At 40.9% G+C, this 20170-nt stretch overlaps 1 protein-coding gene across 1 annotated transcript; it reads right to left on the bottom strand.

Moving 5' to 3' along the window:
- Positions 1-1038: 1038 nt before the first annotated feature.
- On the bottom strand, positions 1039-18873 carry sfrp5 (secreted frizzled-related protein 5). Its single transcript, XM_086180962.1, has 3 exons — positions 17853-18873; positions 8380-8457; positions 1039-2531 (listed from the first exon to the last, which is right to left on the bottom strand). The coding sequence occupies exons 1-3, from the start codon at positions 18409-18411 to the stop codon at positions 2203-2205; spliced, it is 966 nt and encodes a 321-aa protein (XP_086037088.1). The 5' UTR covers positions 18412-18873; the 3' UTR covers positions 1039-2202.
- Positions 18874-20170: the final 1297 nt, after the last annotated feature.

The following is a 20170-nucleotide window of genomic DNA, read 5'->3' as shown; positions in this document are numbered from 1 at the left end:
AAAACAGGCATGTCGATTTTCACCTACGGGACAGAAGCTAGGATTGCTCAGTTGAAGGGACCAAGGGCCCCCTTCTTCTTATTACCATGGAGTCTGATGAAAGGCTCATGGCAGGAAAATGTCCTGTACCCCCAACTTTACGACCATAGCCGTCACTTTCTAGTCTAGTGGCAAACTGACTGAAGGGTGCTGATACTTGTACTTTGTGGATGCACTTGCTGTATAAAAACATCTGTCAAAGATGAATTTAGGAAAAAAATGTTGGAGACAAAGATTAGAACAGTGCTTTTATATACACCATTATTTGAAACTTTGTTTAGTATGAAGTTCCCACATTGAGACATCATGTACTGTATGAAGGAAAAGGAAAGTGGAAAAGCAAAATAGACAACTTTAAAAATGTGCAGGTATGTCTGTCAGATAAATGTAAAAAAATATATATATTTTGCACTTAAAAAATGTGGGTATGATGGTCTGACTGAATGTGTTTTGCCATTAGAAACAATATCATCTGTCAAAAACAGGTTTTATTGATTTTGATAAAGTTTTATGAAAACTTATTTGTGACAATATATCTGCAAATAAGGCAGCACAGTGGTGCAGTGGTTAACACTGTCAAAGCAGGTTCCAGGTTCGAGCCCCAGTCAGAGCCTCGGGCTGTTCTGTGTGGAGTTTGCATGTTCTCCCTGTGCTTGCCTGGGTTCTCTCTGGGTACTCCAGATTCCTGCCACAGTCCAAAGACATGCAGTTTAGTTTAATTGGTGACTCTAAATTCACCGTATGTGTTGGTCCTGCGATGGACTGGTGATCTCGCCCACAGTCAGGTGGGATAGGCTCCAGCCCCCCCCCCCCCCCCGCCCCCCCACAACCCTTGACGAATATGCGGGATAGAAAATGGATAGATGGATACATTTTTGCAAACATGTTTCCAATGATAAAGTGAGACTGGGAAATGTGGATTGTTAATCATAATAATAACGAGGATGCTCATAATTTAGAATGAAGGAAAGGCGCATTTCACAAACATGTTCTTTATAAAAATTTCAAATATATTTTATTCATTTACTTTTTTTGTAAAACAAAGATGTATTTCAGTAACAGAACTACTTACAGGTTAACTGATTAGAAAATATTGTCAAAGTTAAATTTCATCTCTTACTGCTAACAGTGAATTCAGGTGCTATGTCTGTATGTATGATTTCTGCTTTCATACCATAGAAGTTTAATTGAAGCAAATAAAAAAAGTACAAAATAGAAACATTTGAACAAGTACCAGAGACTTTATCAACCCAACGGTGTTGGTTCTGTCCAGAGTCTCTCTCTCTCTCTCTTTCTTTCTCTTATTCTCTACTGGTTTTTCAGGAAGACATCTTCTCAGCCTCAACCTCATTCTCTCTCCAATTCAAAAAGAAAAAAAATGTATTCAAGTTTCCCTCTTTCAGGCCACAAACAGTGCTGTACAAAGTCAGTGGAAGCATCATCCAGTTTTTCAGTCTCTCGTCGCCATATTTTATTCCGTCTGTCATCTTTCCCAGTACGGAGAAAAGAAAAAAAAAAAGCCCTGTCTTCTAATCATCTAGTATTCATCTGAATTACCTACTCCTTACATGATTAAAACATACTGTTAAATGGGTCATCTGCATTTCTCTGCTTTGATGTTGTTCCTTGGAGTGCTGCGCCAATATCTGCATCGGCCCATTGCACAGCCCACATATAGCAAATCATTCCTCTCAGCTCTTTTTTAACGGAAACAAATTTACCATTCAAATCCCTTTCCACTCTCTCTAATGTTACATAATCAAACTTATTTTTGCCTTTAAACTACCCATTTTCCATCTGAAGATATCAGTTATGTGATTCATTCATATTGGAAGATGAAAAGAACAATTTATTAATTGATGCCAATGTCTTTTTTTTTTTCTTCAGGAACTAAAAATCGTTTCACGCCGATGGACTGAGATTTTCTCCTGTTGAACATTAATATGTCTATTTGATGGAAGCAGATCGGAATGACCCTTCCCCTATAACTGGTTCCTATTAAAGCTGAGCAAATAAAAGCTTAACCAGCCCGCGGCCCGCTCGTAGGACTCTGTCGTGGTCTGGTGTTGCAGGGATCTTGGCTTCAGAGACAGAAAAGAAAATTAGGATCTACGTAGAACAGGATGGATTGTGGGTAGTGATGGTTGTGCAGAGTGAGCCCTGTCACTGGAAGACGGTGTGGTAGGTGGGACACTGATGGGACTTCATGTACTTGATGGCAAACTTGAGCTCCTTGCTCTTCTTGTCCCACTTGTGAATGGACATGAGCAGCAGTTGCTGGTCCACTTTTCGGCCCATGATGAGGAAGTTGGAGCCCAAGCTGTCCAGCTGGGAGCACGGGCAGTTGGCGCCATTCTTGATGTACAGAATCAGCTTCTTCAGGTCTTTTTTCCGCAGCACACCCTGCTTCAACACTTTCTTCTTCTTCTGTGCCGCAATCAGCTTCCTGTCACCCTTCTCCTTCTTCACTTCCTTGATTTTCATCTTGAGAGCTGAGAAAAAAAAGAGGGGGGATCATTTGAGTTGGATCAACTTTTATTTTATAAGACAGACATTTTATAACCAATTAAAGCAAGTTTCTTTTTCAGAAAACAGAACAGCCCTGAGCTCTGTGCTGCAGTGCTGGAGAGGCAGCTCGTTTACACATCTCTCATCACACCACCTCTCCCGCAGCTTAGCTCGCACAGACTGCATCCTGTGTTTATGTTTGTGTGTCTGACTTGCAGAAAACCCTCCAAAAAGTGATAAGGGGGCCATATTTAAGTTAGGACCACTAAATTGTCCCAATACTGACATTAAATGGCAGAGCAAGCAAACATTTTTTGCCTTTAAAATGGAGCACAGTGTTGCAGTGGTTTGCACCTCACAGGAAGAAGGTTCTCTGCGTACCTACGTGGATTCTCTCCCACGCCACAGACAAAAACAGGTTAACTGGGAGATTCTGAATTCCCCTTGAGCTGTTATCAAGAGCCCCATGACTCACTGGTAACCTGGCTAGAGTGTAAACCATGCCAGCTCCCTGTGATCCTGTAACGGATAAGTGGTAGGATAGGTAATTGATGGATGGAATTCCATAATATCAAATCTTTTCCTGAGCATTGATTACCTGGATCCAAATTTCAGGTCTTCACTCTAACTCTGATCATGCTGGCAAACGTGTTCCCTCTTGGAACCTCTTTATTTTGGATCTGAAGAAGGGAAATTGTGTGTTTTGTGTAGAATCACTTAAATTTAGTTGGGGGGGGGGGGGCATGTTAAAAAGGACTGACATTTTTTTTGATCAATCCTGAGGAAAATGAATGACTTTTTTGATATTTGAATGTCAGGTGATGATGAGGTAGCTTTTGGCTGTTAAAGGAGTCCAGCGGTCTGTGGTTAGTGCAACTTTTTCAGCTGAAGCTGACTTTTTTAACAACTCCTAATCTGTTTAGTGAGTTTTGACGAGTTTGGCGTAGTGCATAGTGATGAATGGATTTTGCTGGTTCAAGTATATTCATAATTGAAAGCCTTTGCCCCTCATTTGCTGACACCTTTGGGTAATATTCTTTGCCAATTTAGCATCACATCTCCTCCATGCTGACACTGAGGTGTGTCTATCTTGGGATGAGGATTATGCATTGACATAAACCTGGGATGATGGACATTGAGGTTGTTGTCATGTTGTACTTATTCATGGCTTCACAGTCTTTACAATAAAGTTAGTTGTTTTTTCTTTCTAAAATGACCAAACTTAGCCTTGACCACGACATGTTTATGTTAGCAGCTGCTGCAATTAGAGAGTGGAATTTCCATTTCTTCCTCTGTCCCCTGAAACTATTAAGCATCGCCCCCTGATGGTAAGGTGTGTCAATGAGAGTGAAATTAAACTACACAACACAACCTCCTTTGAATGATGAAATTTCAAGGGATTGACAAAATTCTAAACGATCAATTATCGATCGTCAATTAATTGGGCATTATACCAACAAAACTTTATGTACTACAATTTGTCTATAGCATCCATCCATCCGTCCATCCATCTAGCCATACATTTTCTTGCGCTTATCCTGTTAAGGGCTGGAGCCCATCCCAGCTGCTTTCGGGTGAGAGGCGGGGTTCACCCTGGACAGGTCGCCAGTCCATCATATATAGACAGACAGTATTCAATTAGCCTCGTCTAGCCTAGTCCCCCATTTGCATGAAAACCCATGCAGGCACAGGGAGAACATGCAAACTCCTTGTGTATAGCATGCAATTTATATATATATATATATATATATATATATATATATATATATATATATATATATATATATATATATATATATATATATATATATATATATGTATGTATATGTATATATATATACATATATACATATATACACATATACATACATATATACGTATATACACATATATACATATATACACATATATACATATATATACATATATACACATATATACATATATATACATATATACACATATATACACATATATACATATATATATACATATATACATATATATACATATATACACATATATACATATATACATATATATACATATATATACACACACACACATACATACATACATACATACATATACATATACATATATATATATATATATATATATATATATATATGTATATCTCATTTGGGATATTTGCTAACATCCACGTGTTTTCAGTGTGGTACTCTCAGGATGTAGGATAAATCTAGCAAGCCTGGCCTTATCAGACTAATGAACTACTGACTTGCATCTCCCATCGCACTTAATGTTTATAAGTTCATATTTTAACTTGTGAGAGATTAAAATGAGGCTGCCAAGCATTTGAGACAGGAATTCTCTGAGTGTACATTTTGACAGGTGAAATTAATCATGGGCCAGGCCAAGGCGTGGGGTCGGTGTGAAGTCTTGCTATGTACTCAAGCCTGCTGGAAGATCGCCATTTAGCTTCTCGCCTGCCCGTCTACTGTTGCATAAACATCCCTTGGTACACTCTGATATGTATACAGTACATGTGAGGTGATAGCATGTTCAAGAAGGAATGTGTGTTTTGCCTCTCTCATCTGCATCCCTTCGCTGAGGGTGTGTTTATGTGCTGCGTTTGTGTGCCTGAGTTTGTGTGTGTGTGCTGTTGTGAATGCATGCATTCATGTGTATGTGAGAATTCAGTAGGGATGAAAGGTTAGATATTAGTTATTTCGGATAAAATCGTTAGGATGAAAGCATTTTTCTTCATTGAAACCCCACCTGTATTCATCATGTGTTCATAAGTAAAGCGGGGCACCCCAGGCAGAATGATCGTGACAAGCTATGCCCATATCTTTACATATTGCTCCCTGTAACATCAAGGTAGAAGCAGATGGAAAGGGGAAAAAAAAACAAGAAGTGTGCTGACATTTAGAAGACAAACAAGGTTTACAGACGAGCAACCTCCCTAACACCAGGTGGCTGTACCCTGCCAGGATTCTCTCCGTCTTTTCTTCTTCTCATTTGTGCCATTCTTCTGGATGGTACAGCCAGGAATGCAAGCAGAGATATGGGCTCAGACATCAAAAGGAAACTACAGTAATAAAACACCAAGTTGAAATGGCTTTAGGGGGAGAGAGCCAGAAGATGAATAGTTTAAAAAAAATAAATCTTGAGACGTGAGATGACGATGTAATCAGGTATCAGTCTGCATAAAAACATGGTAGAATCATTCTTGCCTTGATCTCTAAATCTACATCATGGCTATCTTGACTTCTCGACTCCTACTCTTCCAGTGATTCATAGCCAATAAAGTGTCTGTCAGAAGCGGGCTATCTACTTTCATAGCCCGTAGCAATCATATTTCATTCTACCGGACAGAGAGAGGGTCACGATCCCTGAAACTCCCTCAAGAGTTAGATAAGTAATCATGCGGTTAATCAGACACATAAATATTCTTGATTTGATACTCTTGATTAAGGCGTGTTGTTGTTGTTGTTGTAAGACGTCATGTGATGTGTGTGTATAAATGAGTGAATTACAATAGGTCGTATTCTGTATATCCCATACGTTTTATAGCTGTTAGCCACCTAAATAGAAATGCATCCTCTGTTGGATAAGGCAGCATTGAAGAGTATTTCACTCAGCACTGGTGCAGCTATTTCATTTTCAATTGTTTTAGTCGCACCAATCTCTTCAAAAAGTCCTTCATGAGTCTTCCAAGGTTAGGATTTTTTCGTCACCATTTCTAGTTCAGTGCTTAGAATCTTATGACCGCAGAGAATAGAGAGTGGTGTATCATTAACACTAAAGACCGGGTCAATCCTCCATGCAACCATAAATTCAGCTGCCGCCGAGAATCATGGGCCAAAAGCCTCAATGAGCAGGAATAATGGAATTATTATGTTCTGGCTTCATGTGCGGGTCATTAAAGTGGTGAAAGTGGAATGCTGGAAAGTTTTGAAAATGGTGTTGAATGGACACTAGGGGCTGTTAAATTGATTGATCGATTTTATAATGAAAAGGGTAAGGCTTGCAGAAAGAATATTTCCAATGAATTTGAGCACATTATGTTGATGTGTGTTCTTGACCCTCTTGCATAGATTCCTGCACATGTGGCTTAATGGAATGAGGAATAACATTAAAAATCTGATTCTCTTATTCCCATCTACTCACAGTAGAATAAATACAGTGAACAATGTAAATGTTAGGTTTAGTTTGTGTTCAAAATGCATTAACCCTCATGTTGATAGCTGTGGATGACAGAGCGTTGCAGGGATGGAGTATTTTGTGTGCTAACCTATTAGTTAGAAATTTTGTGGGTTCTTTGGACAGATATCCAGCAACACTCTCAAAAAAAGGGTACAGTATAAGTACATTTCTGTCCTCTGAGGTACACCCTGGTCTTATGTACCCACACTGGGCTCATAATAAGATCCGAAGGTACATATTTGTATTTTTTGAGGACCTGAAAAGTACATTTACCGATATGTTCCGATGTAGTAAATGGTACATATATGTACTCTTCATTTATGACTGTAGGGTACACTTTCAGAAGATGACAACAGGGAAAGACAAAAATGATAAAACAATGTAATTTGAAGGTAAAAGGTTCAAAGTAGATTCATTTCAAGAAATGGTTATGGTTAAGTATTTTTGAGCAAAAATAATGCTTAGAGGTAGATTTGTGCAGTTAAGTTTAAAAAAAAAAAAGTAACATATTTAGATACAGTTTACATTATTTGTTTCAAATTAGAGTAGAGCCGCTGCTTCTCCATGTCAAGAGGAGTCAGTTGAGGTGGATCGGGCATCTGGTGAGGAGGCCTACTGGATGCCTCCCTCGGGAGGTCTTCCAGGCGTGTCCTACCGAGAGGAGGCCTCGGGGCCGACCCAGGACACACTGGAGGGATTATATCTCTCGGCTAGCTTGGGAACGCATTGGGATTCCCCCGGAAGAGCTGGTGGAAGTGGCTGGGGAGAGGACAGTCTGGGCTTCCTTGCTAAGGCTCTCCGGGTACTCCGGCTTCCGCCCAAAGTCCAAAGACATGCAAAATGGGGACAAGGCTGATTGATACTCTAAATTGACCGTAGGTGTGGCTGTGAGTGTGAATGGTTGTCTGTCTATGTGTGTTGGCCCTGTGATGGACTGGCGACCGGTCCAAGGGTGAACCCGCCTCTCGCCTGAAAGCCGATGGGATAGCCCCCCCCCCCCATCCTTAATAGGATAAGCAGAAGAAAATGGAAGGACAGGACCCTTTTCTCTCTTATTTTAACATTTCTAAGAGGGTACAAGACTTTTGACCAGAGGTACAATTCCACTCTTTATAAGGTACAAACAACAATGGTATAAGTACACATACCCACTGTTGAAGGTACAATTGCAATACCTTTGAGGGTACTGCCCCAGTGACAAGCCTTTGGACCCTTAAAGGTACAATTGGGTACTATTTTTTTCTGAGGGAGTAGATTATTACACTCGATTTTTGATTATTGCAGAAAATAAACTCGGTGGTGTACAAAAGTTGATGAGACTTAAAAGTTCTCTTTTGAGAGATCTTCACTAATAAACTCCTCTATAATTTTAGTTTTTCACATTTTTTAAACAAAATTGCAATTGTTAGAAATGCAAAGCTAATATCAAGAGATAAACAAACTACACTAGGGGCATAGGACTTCAAAACTTGGCTAATTATTCCTGTGACACTTTTTATGGGAAAAAAAACTGCATGTTGTTGTCATCCTTTAATTAATTGCTTTTGCAGCACTCATGTAACTGGTCGATCAGGTAGGTTTGTAAAGAATGTGTCAACTAGTCCATCCTCACCCTGCTCTTATATCTGTGTAGGACATATTTGAGTCAGCTGTACTTACCAAAGTCACTGGCACAGTAATGCTCCATGATGACGTCTGCCTTCAGCTCATTGTCGCACGGAGGGCATACCTTTGACACTGAGGGGACAAAAGAAGGATTTGTTACACACAAACTAAGTAGGCAGCATAATTTGTCATTAGCTGCTATCAAGGCCTGATTAGCTGATATTTGAAGACTATGTTCGTCAAGTTCTTTCAGCAGATCAGAACTGTATGAAATCGGTAAGCTCTGAGCACTTTTGAGGCGCTCATTTGGAGCCTGCCCTCCCCCGTGTTAAAGGCTATGGACTAGTGAGGGAATGTAAACTTCAGCAGGCTGACTGATGTTTCCGCTTAAATTACTCTCGAGAAAAAGTCTTAATTCTGTCCGTTGTATATTTTGGTGGTGAAGGCGTGGTCTTGGCTGTTCAGAAAGGTAAACGCTGCTGCAGGAGCAGCTGAGGATGGTGAAAAGTGCTTCAGTACACTTAGAGCCAGCACTTTGGCCACACAGCAACCACATGTTGTGAAATAGCAAGTGGAAACCAAAGCAACAAGCCTTGTTAATTTCTAACTCAAAATTTATGGTTGTGCCTCCTTCTCACTGAAACTTGTGTTTACACACTTAAAACAGATAAAGAAAGATTGGTGCGATATCATTTTCACCTTATCACTCATATTACCACTTTTTTACCTTCAGTCTCTTCTTTCTCTTAGAAGCAATATTGCACAGACACACAATTTTCTCTGTATGAACTTCAATATATAATGTTTGTCAAACCTGAAGTTTGAAACACTAAGGACCATGTGGTAAGGCATTATAACAGTTTCAGTTATCATGGCGAATTATTGAGACTAGCCATCCCCTTCGTTATGAAAACTCCAAAGCTTTGTTAAGATTAGCAAAATGGTGGACTTGCCCTTGATGAAAAAAAATGAGATTAATTCTAATTGGTTTAAAAATTCTAAGGGGCACTGTGGTGCAATTTTTGCATACCTATGAATGTTATCCATAAAATGTGTATTTTTTTCTTCAAGATTGAATTTTTTTTGCAGTTTCTCATGTTTTTGAGCATATTAAGGCCCTTGAAAAGGCAATTGATTTGCCTGAAGCAGAATGATAAGAATTCCTTGCATTTCAATGGGGCTCTTGCACTGTTGAGAGAACGGATCTAATAACCAGGCTCCTTCAGATTACATCTGTGTAACCTGAAGGGGCCAACAAGCCTTCATCACAGGTAATTCACATGAATGGTCAAAATATTAGGAACGCTTCTCTGTTTAACTTCATACAGTTCATCAACAAAACAAAGGACAGCCTTTAAAATGACTTTTAAAGAAATCAACAGACCCTCAATAATTACAATACATTCTAATCCTGAAGGGTGGATTTATTGAAGCCTGTTGGGCTACACTGGTCTAGATGCATGAAACTGACAAGTGAGGGTATACTATGTTTAAGGTAAGCCCCATTCTGAATAAAGATGTTCTTTAGTATAAAGTTGTATATTTGTATACATATTGTTTAGTAACCATTCATCACACGGCAGCTGTGTGTGATTTTTTTCTCTGTATTTATATGTAAATGATCAAAGAGTGGATAGCAATCATATTTTCTCACTCAGGCATCGGCTGTGAAACCTGTGAGCTGATCTAGCTCCTGGTGGACAGATGAAGGGATGTTTGTTTGCCTCTTGTTGGCTGCTCACACTTACCACTCTGTTGTATTGTTTGAGCAAAAAGTTGCCCCTTTGCCACTAGGTGTATTTGTAAATGATGATAGCTAAAGTGAACTGAAAGTCTCTAAATCAGCTCATGGGTGCACCATTGAGCTCATAATAGATTATATTTCTCTTGGCTTGATCTGTTATCAAATGCTAATTTTAACCGGATTATATGCAAATACATGAAAAACATGGAAATGTCATGGAATTTGAAAATGCAAGTTCTGGACCTGGAATAGTTTTAAAAAGTGTACGACCACAGGAAATTTAAGAAAAGTTATGTAAATTTAATTGATATATATCTGACTTGGTCTCTTGAATGAGAAAAATCTATTCATGTTATAATAACTTAACTGCTCTGCTGTTCATCTGCATTAGTATTGTTTAGCAGAGGGATAATATAAAGATAACGTCACGTTGGGATTATGTTGGCTATCCACTGTTTGGAACTTTATACAAGTCCAAACTTTGTATTAGACTCATTCGTCTGTCCCAGTCTCTCTGTTTTTCCACCATTTGAGCTTTTTGTCTTAACCTTGACAACAATGATAACAGTACAGCATTGCCCTTGTTTACTAGACTTGCTTCCAGCATGGCCAACATGCCCCATCATGGAACATGGTATGATGTTCCCTTGCAGAAGAAGCTGAGAGCGTAATTATTTGTAGGTTTGGGAACTGAGAGCCGGATGCATTAATAAATCCATTGGAGAACCATTATCTGTCATGATTAAGTAGAGAATACAGATCTCAAAGAGAAAAAAAAAACCGCAGTGATGTGTCATAGGCTTTGAAACCCAACAACATTTGAATAAGGTGAGGACAGTAAAGTGTACTTTTCAGGCCAATCAGATGTTTGTTACATTTGACATTCTTCCTGGAACCACTAGGTGATCTTATGTCTGACAGACCAACAGATGCGATCCGAGTGGAAAGGAGTCATAATGGTTTAGTTTTTCATGGTGAATCATTAAAAGTTGCTGGCCCGCCATGACTGCATAGTGTGACTCAACCTAAAAAGCTTCTCTATTGTATGTTGCCAAGGAGTCTTATAAACATGGTTTAAATTTCAGGAGAATCAGATAAAGCCTGTAGGAGGAGTTGAAGACAAGAAAAATTCAAAATGGCAGACTTCCTGTGGGGTTAGGTCATGGCATCAGAGAACATTTTTGGAAGTCGGTAGGTTACACATGCAGTCCCATTTTGGTGCATGTGGATGAAACACACTGGCAATTTTTTGAACATTTCTAGGGAGCACCATTGAAGCATTTTTTGCCAAAATTGCAAAATGTAAATAAAAATGACGGACATCCTGTTGATTTGACATCAAAATCCGTATTACATTTGCCTACCTAGTTTTGTATTGGAAGTGAAACACATGAAACATTGTTTGAACAATTTTAAGGGGGTACCTTGCAGCATTTTTGTTTACCTATGGTCAAAATATTTTCACATTTCCATTTTCACAAGGCCCTGATATGTGTGTGTGCAGAATTACATTCGTCAAAAAAAATGTTATTAATTTCTGAGAATGAGAAGAATAATTCCTTGCATTTCAAAAGGACTTTTCAGGGGATGCTTGCAGGGATATGTTGACATACTGTATACAGAAAGAGTGTCCAATGTAAAATGCCTTTTGTTTGTGTGGTAAAACTTTGAATTGCTTTTATTCAGTTGTTAAGGCAGCAGAGTACCAATTTCCCCAGGATGTCAGTCAGTTTCACACAAAAGACAAAAATGGAGACAGTGGTACGCAGCTAAATGCATTTGAACAACCCAGTATGTTTTTGCTAAAGGCCTCCAGTACACCAGTTTTGGCCCTCCAAGGGAAAAAAATTGGGCACCCCTTGTCATAGAGGTCACAGTCCCCCAAAAAGCCTTGGGCCACCTTAGAGAACATGGTATCACATCAGGATTTATTTGCCACAGGCACTGAAAAACAAAGCACACTCTCTGATTTGAAATGTTCTGTCATTCACTCACCTCAACATTCCAAATATTTTCAAATCTTTCCGACCAAAAGCTTCCTGTTCACTTTTTCTGTGTCACATTAACAGACACACAAGCCAAAACATACAGGACTACTAGCGCAGTCCAGTCCAGGCCCCTGGGTTAAAAGTCAGAGTTCAGAGGTTATCGCCCGAGGCCAAACCCCAGCGTCTGGGCAGATAATGAGAGGGGTCAAAGTTTAGCATGCTTCGCTGCTCGGGTCGTGGGGAGGTGAACCCCCTTACCATGGCTGAGCGTATATATGTGTATATCCGAGCGAGCTGAAGCATGGTCTCGTAGTCTCGAGTTTGTCTCCAATGAGGGTTCCCATGCTTTCACGGGCAAGAGACCGGCGAGGGCTACAGGGTCAGGCCTCTAATTGTATAGTGCTGACAAGAAGACCAGGGGACACACACACACACACACACACACACACACACACACACACACACACATACACATACACATACACACACACACACACACACACACACACAGTATATATATATATATATATACACTTATGATCAAGATGCCAAAGTTCTTCTGGATTTGTGGATTTGCCTGTTTCGAACACTACCCTTAAAGCTGTTACATCTTATTCAGGCTAGGCCCAGTAATTCATTCTGGTTTCACAGGGGTGGTATGTTGGCAGACTGCCCGGTTGTGTTGATGTGTCAGGAGAAAGCCGTCCCTCCATTAAACTCAGTTGAGCTTGGACAGAAAACAGCCATTTGGATGCTGCTGAGAAATCAATTAAGCGCATACTGCCCTCCTCATGGTCTGGTGTTCATCAAGGGGAATCACCGTCATGTTCTGTTGGGAATCACTGCTGCGGCTTGATGTTTTTTTTTTTTCCTGGACACATTTCTACTCTGAAAATATTTTTGAATTAAGTCATTGGTGTATTTTTGCCATCCATTCAAAGCAGTTAAGAAGTTTTGTACCGTACCATGTCATTAAGTTGTGGAATGATGTTCTTGCTTTGATTAAGTGCAGAGTTGACCACCTCACGTGAGCTGTCATGTGAAAGTTGGCTTACATATTTTAATATTCCCAATCATGGTGATGAATATTGTCCCTCAGAGATACTGCTGTCTAGTGTAAGACAGATGAGGAGAGAGATGATGGGAGCAGGTTGGGACGCCCTGTTGTTCATTTTCCACAGTGAGCCAAAGTAGAACTGACGTGCAGCAAGAGTCCAGTAGTTTATGTACACAGTTTCTCCTAGTTTCTGAACTTAGTATGACTTTTGCTATTTCTCTGATTCCCTCTGCCTCTCTCGTCATCTTTATCATAATTTTTTACCTCTTCTACAAATTGGTACGGCTGATTATGCAATCAAGATATAACATCTCCTTCAGTGTCAGAGAACACTGTCAATGTTAAAAATGTCATTCGACATCATTTTGAAATACAAGACACTGTAAAACACCGCATTTCAAATGTCTCTAATATATTTGTCATGATTTTTCAGCTTCATCCTCATTTTGAATACTATCATTTTTGACCATTAATATGTAAGTTAAAAAAAGCTGTAACACCTTGGTATGTAACAATGAATAGCTAATATATTCATTTTGTTGTGGCAAGACATTAAAGCTATGGAGCCGAACTTTTGTCTCCATCTTCTGGTCGTGACAGGTATTACAAATGTCAAAGCATGCAGGTGTCATAGGCTCTGCCATAGCTGTTGTTACTGTTCCTCCTGTAAAATGTTGGAAAAATTGTTTATAGAGTCAAAAACACCTCAGTGAAAAGACTCATTATCAGAGAATTTGAAATTTCTAGAAGAGCCGCACACTTAAGTTATCATCCACATTCAAGTTAGGAGAGGGATAACTGGACATAGCTGTCTTAGCATATATAAGTGTCTGGTGCTCTGCCCATAGAGCATGCTTGGTATGCATCCTCCCAGCAGTGCACGGATGTCTTTAAACTTTAACCTGCTGATAATGAGCTTAATGAATGTTGTGTGGGCTTATTTTTGAGGGTGTAAATGTGAGGGAAATTAATTCTTTTGAAAAAATTATGAACCACAGCTTCATCGAATCTCCATCAAACATGAAGTGAGAGGAAACAAACACACACCAAAGCACAGAGCCTCTCTGACTAATCTATCTGAATTCGTTTCGGGCCTTGCACGAAATACTTGAGTCTTACTAACTAATACAACAAAAACATACCAGTACACACATACCATATAACAATACATGGAGGGATACAAGCTCCTGCTTAGAAACACATACACACACACACACACACACACACACACACACACACACACACACACACACACACACACACACACACCCACACACACACAAAAGAGGAAGAGATCTAACAGTATTGTCACCCGATCCCCTGAAGTGTCTTGTACCTCATCCCCTGCAGTCTGAGCGTCACTTTAAGTTACGAGCTTCAACACTTATGACATGAAAATGTTACAGTGCCTGAGATGAAATGCAGCGTGTGATTTATGTCGGAAGGCCTAACATCTGTTTAAATGTGGCATGCATACAGAGGACATGGCCCACAGGTGGCCCTGGGGGCCCCTACAACATAGCACGCTTCTTACATCTGTAGGAATCCTAACCAGAAGTGAAAAGACGTTCTCTAAAAGCCCCAGCAGTCTTCCATGAACACAGCATTGGATCACATTTTCCTTTTCATATAGCAGCCAGCCAGGGCCACATGAGTAGAAGCCATTGTGCTGCTGGGGACCTGACAGCGCTGCCGGTCTCCTTTAGCACGGTCGTAACTTACACTGGCCACATCGACGAGGGCGGTGAGGACACACAATATCTTTGACAGTGTGCAATTTCAGCTACTTTCACTGGACAACATTTGTGCTGTCTTAAAGGAAATAGTCATGCCTGTGGAGTTACTGAAGCTGATGGGTGGCATGCACGCACCCACATCCAAGCGCTTAGGTGGAGGTACTCCTCTGTGACAGAGAAGTGAAAAGTGAATCTTGATCTGTACTGTTATTTTCCACAGGAGCTATCGAACTGGGCTCGATCATGTAAATGCAGAATAGCTCAGAAAGCAGCGAGGCTTATCGGACAGGTTCACAGCAGGTAGAACGCCACCTGATTCCTGTGATTGATCAAACGCCACAAGAGTCCTCAAATGATCCTTTGTGAAGAGATTCTTCCAAGTTCTTTGACACAATGGGGGAAGGGCAAATAGATCTTAGCTGAGATTCCTTTTTATTATTGTTGGCTCTGTATGTGTGTGTGTGTCCTCAGGATGGCCTCATTGGCACATCTTAGAATCTCTGGTTCTTAACAAAACGCCGGTGACAGAGCCTCTGGGGCTAGAAGTGATATGGGTTCACCCTCAGTTTGAAACACACACACATTCACATATACACACACACACACCCATGCAGGTACACATGCATGCACACACAATTGTTAAACCTAACCAATATTCCATGTTTCCATGATAATATATTATTCACAATATGAGGTCTTCGTTTGTCTGTGATAAATTGCTTAATAACTAGCTACACTGCTCCTGCACCACTTTCTGTAATCTGATTGTTATTTGACTGGACATCAACAAACAGTTTTCTTTCTGAAGAGGTGCCAGATGAAGTTTCCTTCTCAGGGAGCATGTAAAAGAATGAGTTACGAAGCTGCAAAGGCAAAATGTCACATACTTGATACGCGTCCCACAAAAACAGGACAGCCTTTTTCCCTAATGGAATAAGTCAGCTCTGCATAAATTCACCACAGAATCCTCAACGATCTTTTCCCACTGTATTAAATCGTGGTAGATAGACATCAGTATACTTTGATAAAATGCAAAGATATGTCACACAACTTGACCTGAATGACTGGACTAAAATAGTGCTCCGGCTTTTACTCAGTGGCTTCAATACTTCAAGGATATGGAGTTTTTCTTTCCCAGATGTATCAAGGAAATTCTATTTATTATATACAATATGTTCCCTAAATGCATATAATTTGTTAAAGAGATACAGTGGTTTTGGAGGGAAATTTGACAGTTTTTCCTACTTTTCAAGAGTCAGAAACTACTGAATGACTGAGGAAAGACCATTTCTTTGTATTTGTACTCCAAAAACAGCTACATTACTCTAGCTTAGTTAAAAGTTGACTGTTTATGGGGTCAAATACCACAATCATGATCCTATATAGTCATTCAGACATGAAAGTATGAGGAATGTAAGGGGGGCGCATTATTCCATGCATGTCCAAGGGGAGGCCCACCACCTAAGAACTGCAGGATACTGTACATATACAAATAAAAAATATATATAATACAGGAGAGTCCCTCTGATTCACTGCAGATAATACATTGCAATGAACTGTGAAACGGAAGAAGTGGAATGAGAACAATAAATCATTTTCTTTGAATCCTCATTGAAAGCAAAGAGGCGGACACTTTTTATGCATCAGGAAGCAGCTTCTCTGCACTGCTTTCCTCTCTCTTTCCTCCTGTGTCCCTCTCCTTTCATTCCTCTTCTTTCTGCTCTCTCAGGGACAATCAGACTTTAGCCATTCCCATTCTCTGCCTGCCTCTCTTGTCCTGTCATGTCGACTAATTAGCGGGAGCTCAGTAATTGGCCTTCTAGCTAATTGGCCTGCTGGTTGCCAGACCAACAAAGGCAGAGCAGACGGGGACACAGTGGGGACTGTCCCCCTTCAACTGTCTAAAGACTCTCATCAACTCCCTCGCTCCCCCTCTCAGTGCTTTTGTGAAGAGTAGACACACACACACTCTCTCTCTCTCTCTCTCTCTCTCTCACACACACACACACACACGCACTGACATACATATATGCAATGGGGGTTTCTCTCTATTTGGTCCCTCAAAGTTCACTCTCACACATTGTCAGAAATTTCTCACAGAAACACTCAAATGGGAATTGTTCCCTGTATTTACCTTTGCCCACAGCCTGAATTGAGACATTCTCCATTTGCAGCTGTTAGATTGATTGATTAGCTCTTGATGGGCTGATAACCTGTTTGTGTGTGCATGTGTGTCACCATCTCACCAAAGATGCGTTTAACATAACATGTCTATCCATCTTAACTCAGCAAGCAATCTAGCCACCGGAGTCTCTCAGTCTCCTGTCTCTGTCCCTCCCTGAGGCATGCAGCGATGGCAGGGAGCCGTCCTGAACGCTCCACTTATACATGAGAGCGTCCCCCCGTAGCCTCTTCCTGCTCTGGCCTCCCTCTCTGACCTCCTCTGGAGACTCTCTCACTTAAACTTTCATCTGTCATCAGCACAGGGCAGGCCAAGCATAGGAGCTGCAGCCCTTCTTAGACTCGCTCTGTTTTAGATGCTGTAGGCTCTTGAACACTCATCTCTCCTAATTATGTTGAGTGAGACGAATGAAAGTCTTAAAAGCTCGGATACAGAAGCAATCTTTACTGATTTGCTTTTTTTATGCAGTTTTAATACTGCACTTGTGCCTGTCAGTATGGCAGCAATCTTGAGGTCCACTTACTGAATTTGTTGACCCGTTATTTTATTCACATGCTAATATTGGTATTTCCATTTAATACTAAAAGAATCCGTTCCACTAGCTGTTTTTGTTTTTTTTTTTAAGTTTGTCTTCAGTGAATTATTTAGCATTAACAGATTGTAATGTTGTTAATGAGCTATTGTAAAGACAGTATTTAACTGCATGGTTTAACTGCAACCGGCATTATTCTTAGAACTTTTAGGTATATTTCTGTACTTGTGAGTGTGTGAGTGTGTGTGTGTGCGTGGGCGTGCATGTGCACGCGTAAGGCCTCCCTACCTGGTGGCTGGGTTGCATGGTTGCCAGTAAACTGCATGGGGATGCAGAGGTCGTTATCAATGGGGAATTTGTCACAGGTCAGCATCTCAGGCCAGGGGAAGCCGTAGGTCTCCATCACCGGAGCACAGCTGTCCCTCACGGCCTCACACAGCGAGCGGCACGGATAGATGGGCCTGTCAAGGCACACGGGTGCAAACAGAGAGCACAGGAACACCTGGGTATCGGCGTGGCAGCGTTTAGCCAGCAGGGGCACCCAGCTGCCTGCCTGCTGCTTCACCTCTGGCATGGTCTCATGGTCCAGGAGGTTGGGCAGCCTCATCTTCTTGTAGCCCACATTGTGGCACAGACGCAGGTCAGCTGGTATGTCCACACACTGGGGCTGCTTGGTGTAGAAGCGACCGTTGTGGAAGTTGTCTGACTGCCAGCTGTAGTAGTCGTACTCGTCTGCGGCCGAGACGGTGAGGAGGAGGAGGAGGAGGGAGAAGAGCCACAGGCCCAGTGCCAAGCTGAAGGAGCCCTGGGTTAATGCCCACCTGGGGCTCTTTTGTCCATGTGCCATGCCTTTCTGAGCTCGGACTAACAATTCAAGCAGATTGTATCCCAGGTCTCCAAAGTAACTCAGTCAAAAACAAGACTAAATGCGAAGGAAGAGAGGAACAAGTTTGGCAGTCGTACAAGCTGTAATCCTTTTTTTTTCCTCCTGAATGTGGATGCGGCGGATAGAAAATAAAAGTGTTTAATTCCCTTCTTCCCTGGAGAGTCAGCCCTCAGAGTCTCACAGAAACACCTCTCTGTGTGGGTGTATGTGCCTCAGGTAGTGGAGTGTGGAGGCAGCGGTCAAGGAAGGGTGAACACACAAGTAGGACTGCTTATTTTATAATTTCCCCTCTTCACAATTTCTCACCCTCCTTCCTTCCTTCTCTCTCCCAGAAGTGTGTCCAGCCCTGCCTTAGTCTCTATCAGTCTGTAGTTGGAGTGAGAAGTACCTAGGCTTTAAGAGGCACTGGTAGCGGCTCTCTGTGGCTGCCTGCCCCCTAGCAGGCTTGGAGACCACTCACCTTCCCTACTGGCCTCCCCTGGACTCACTCACAACCACCTCAACCAATCACAACACTGGGAGGGATGTTCCCACAGCACTCCTCCTGCCCCTTATCCTGAACAAACCCCTCCTCTAAAGCAAAAAGAGAGTGAGAGTGAAGTTTTCTCAGCACTATTTTGTAATCATTTCCCTATACAAGATTTAGAAACACACCCTCAAACACTCATTCCCTAAACTGTCACCCTCTTAGTCATGTTTGTCATACATTTCCATCATTTTACTTTTATTCACCAGAGTCTTGCACAATCTAGCACTTTATTCCACACTTCATCAGTTCTAAGCAGTCCGGCCTTTGCTGGCATCAACTTGAGGAAATTCTCTCTCCAGCAGACACACGCACACGCAAATACAAATGCAAGACCATGCAGGTCATCAAAATCGCTGCTGTGAAGCTGCAGGTGGCAGAAGTGGCCAAAGTATTACTCAAGAAAAAGTAAAATTACTTGTGAAGAAAACACTCTGGTACATGTAGAAGAATTGAGTCAACCTGTATAAACGATTGAGTCTTTTTTTCCTTCTTTCCCTTGCTTCTTTGATTTTCAAAAGGTAACATATGTCTTCTTCAAGCTTCTTAACATTTTGTGAATATCTTTTGTGTTTGCTTTTGTCTGCCAAGCATCAAAAGTAAAATAACGAATGATCCTGTTTTTAAAATTTAGTTAAAAAACAGTGGAAAGTACCAATAAATGTTTTAAACTGTAGAAAGTAAAAGTTCAAAGAACTTTTTGGAAATTAAATAGTTAAGGAAAACACGGATACCTAAAGAAAAAATAAAACTCTGCCAGGTAATTTTTTCAGCGTCATGCTCAAGTCTATGATAGCTATGAAAAGAATAATGTCCCTCTATCAGTGCAGCACAGTATAGGCCTTCATTTTGGCTCTGAATTTACAGTCACATTTACATTGAAAGTGTTTGAGCTGGATGTAGGTTGAAGGCGTCTATCTCACATTTATTTTCCACTACATCATTATTTTTCTGTGTGTGTGTGTATAGGTTAGAAATGTCGGCTCATATAAATGAGACTTTGAAAGCTTGACAGGTTGTATTGCATGACTGTCTGAATGGATCCCGCTGACAGCATGATCAAGTGAAAAGATGTGATCGTGCGTTGTTATCATTATCTGTACATGCCAGGAAAAACAAACAGACTAGGAAAGGATGGAGGACTGTGAGTGTTTTGCAAACAGTTGGAGCTGTTTGGATCAGAAGGCTGATCCG

The sequence above is a fragment of the Aulostomus chinensis genome, chromosome 16, assembly GCF_037954235.1.
Source record: "Aulostomus chinensis isolate RoL2024-O1b breed Wild chromosome 16, RoL_Achi_v1.0, whole genome shotgun sequence".
In the NCBI taxonomy this organism is placed as follows: domain Eukaryota; kingdom Metazoa; phylum Chordata; class Actinopteri; order Syngnathiformes; family Aulostomidae; genus Aulostomus; species Aulostomus chinensis.
The sequence above is the reverse complement of the archived record's forward strand: the minus strand, read 5'-3'. Positions and strand labels throughout refer to the sequence as shown.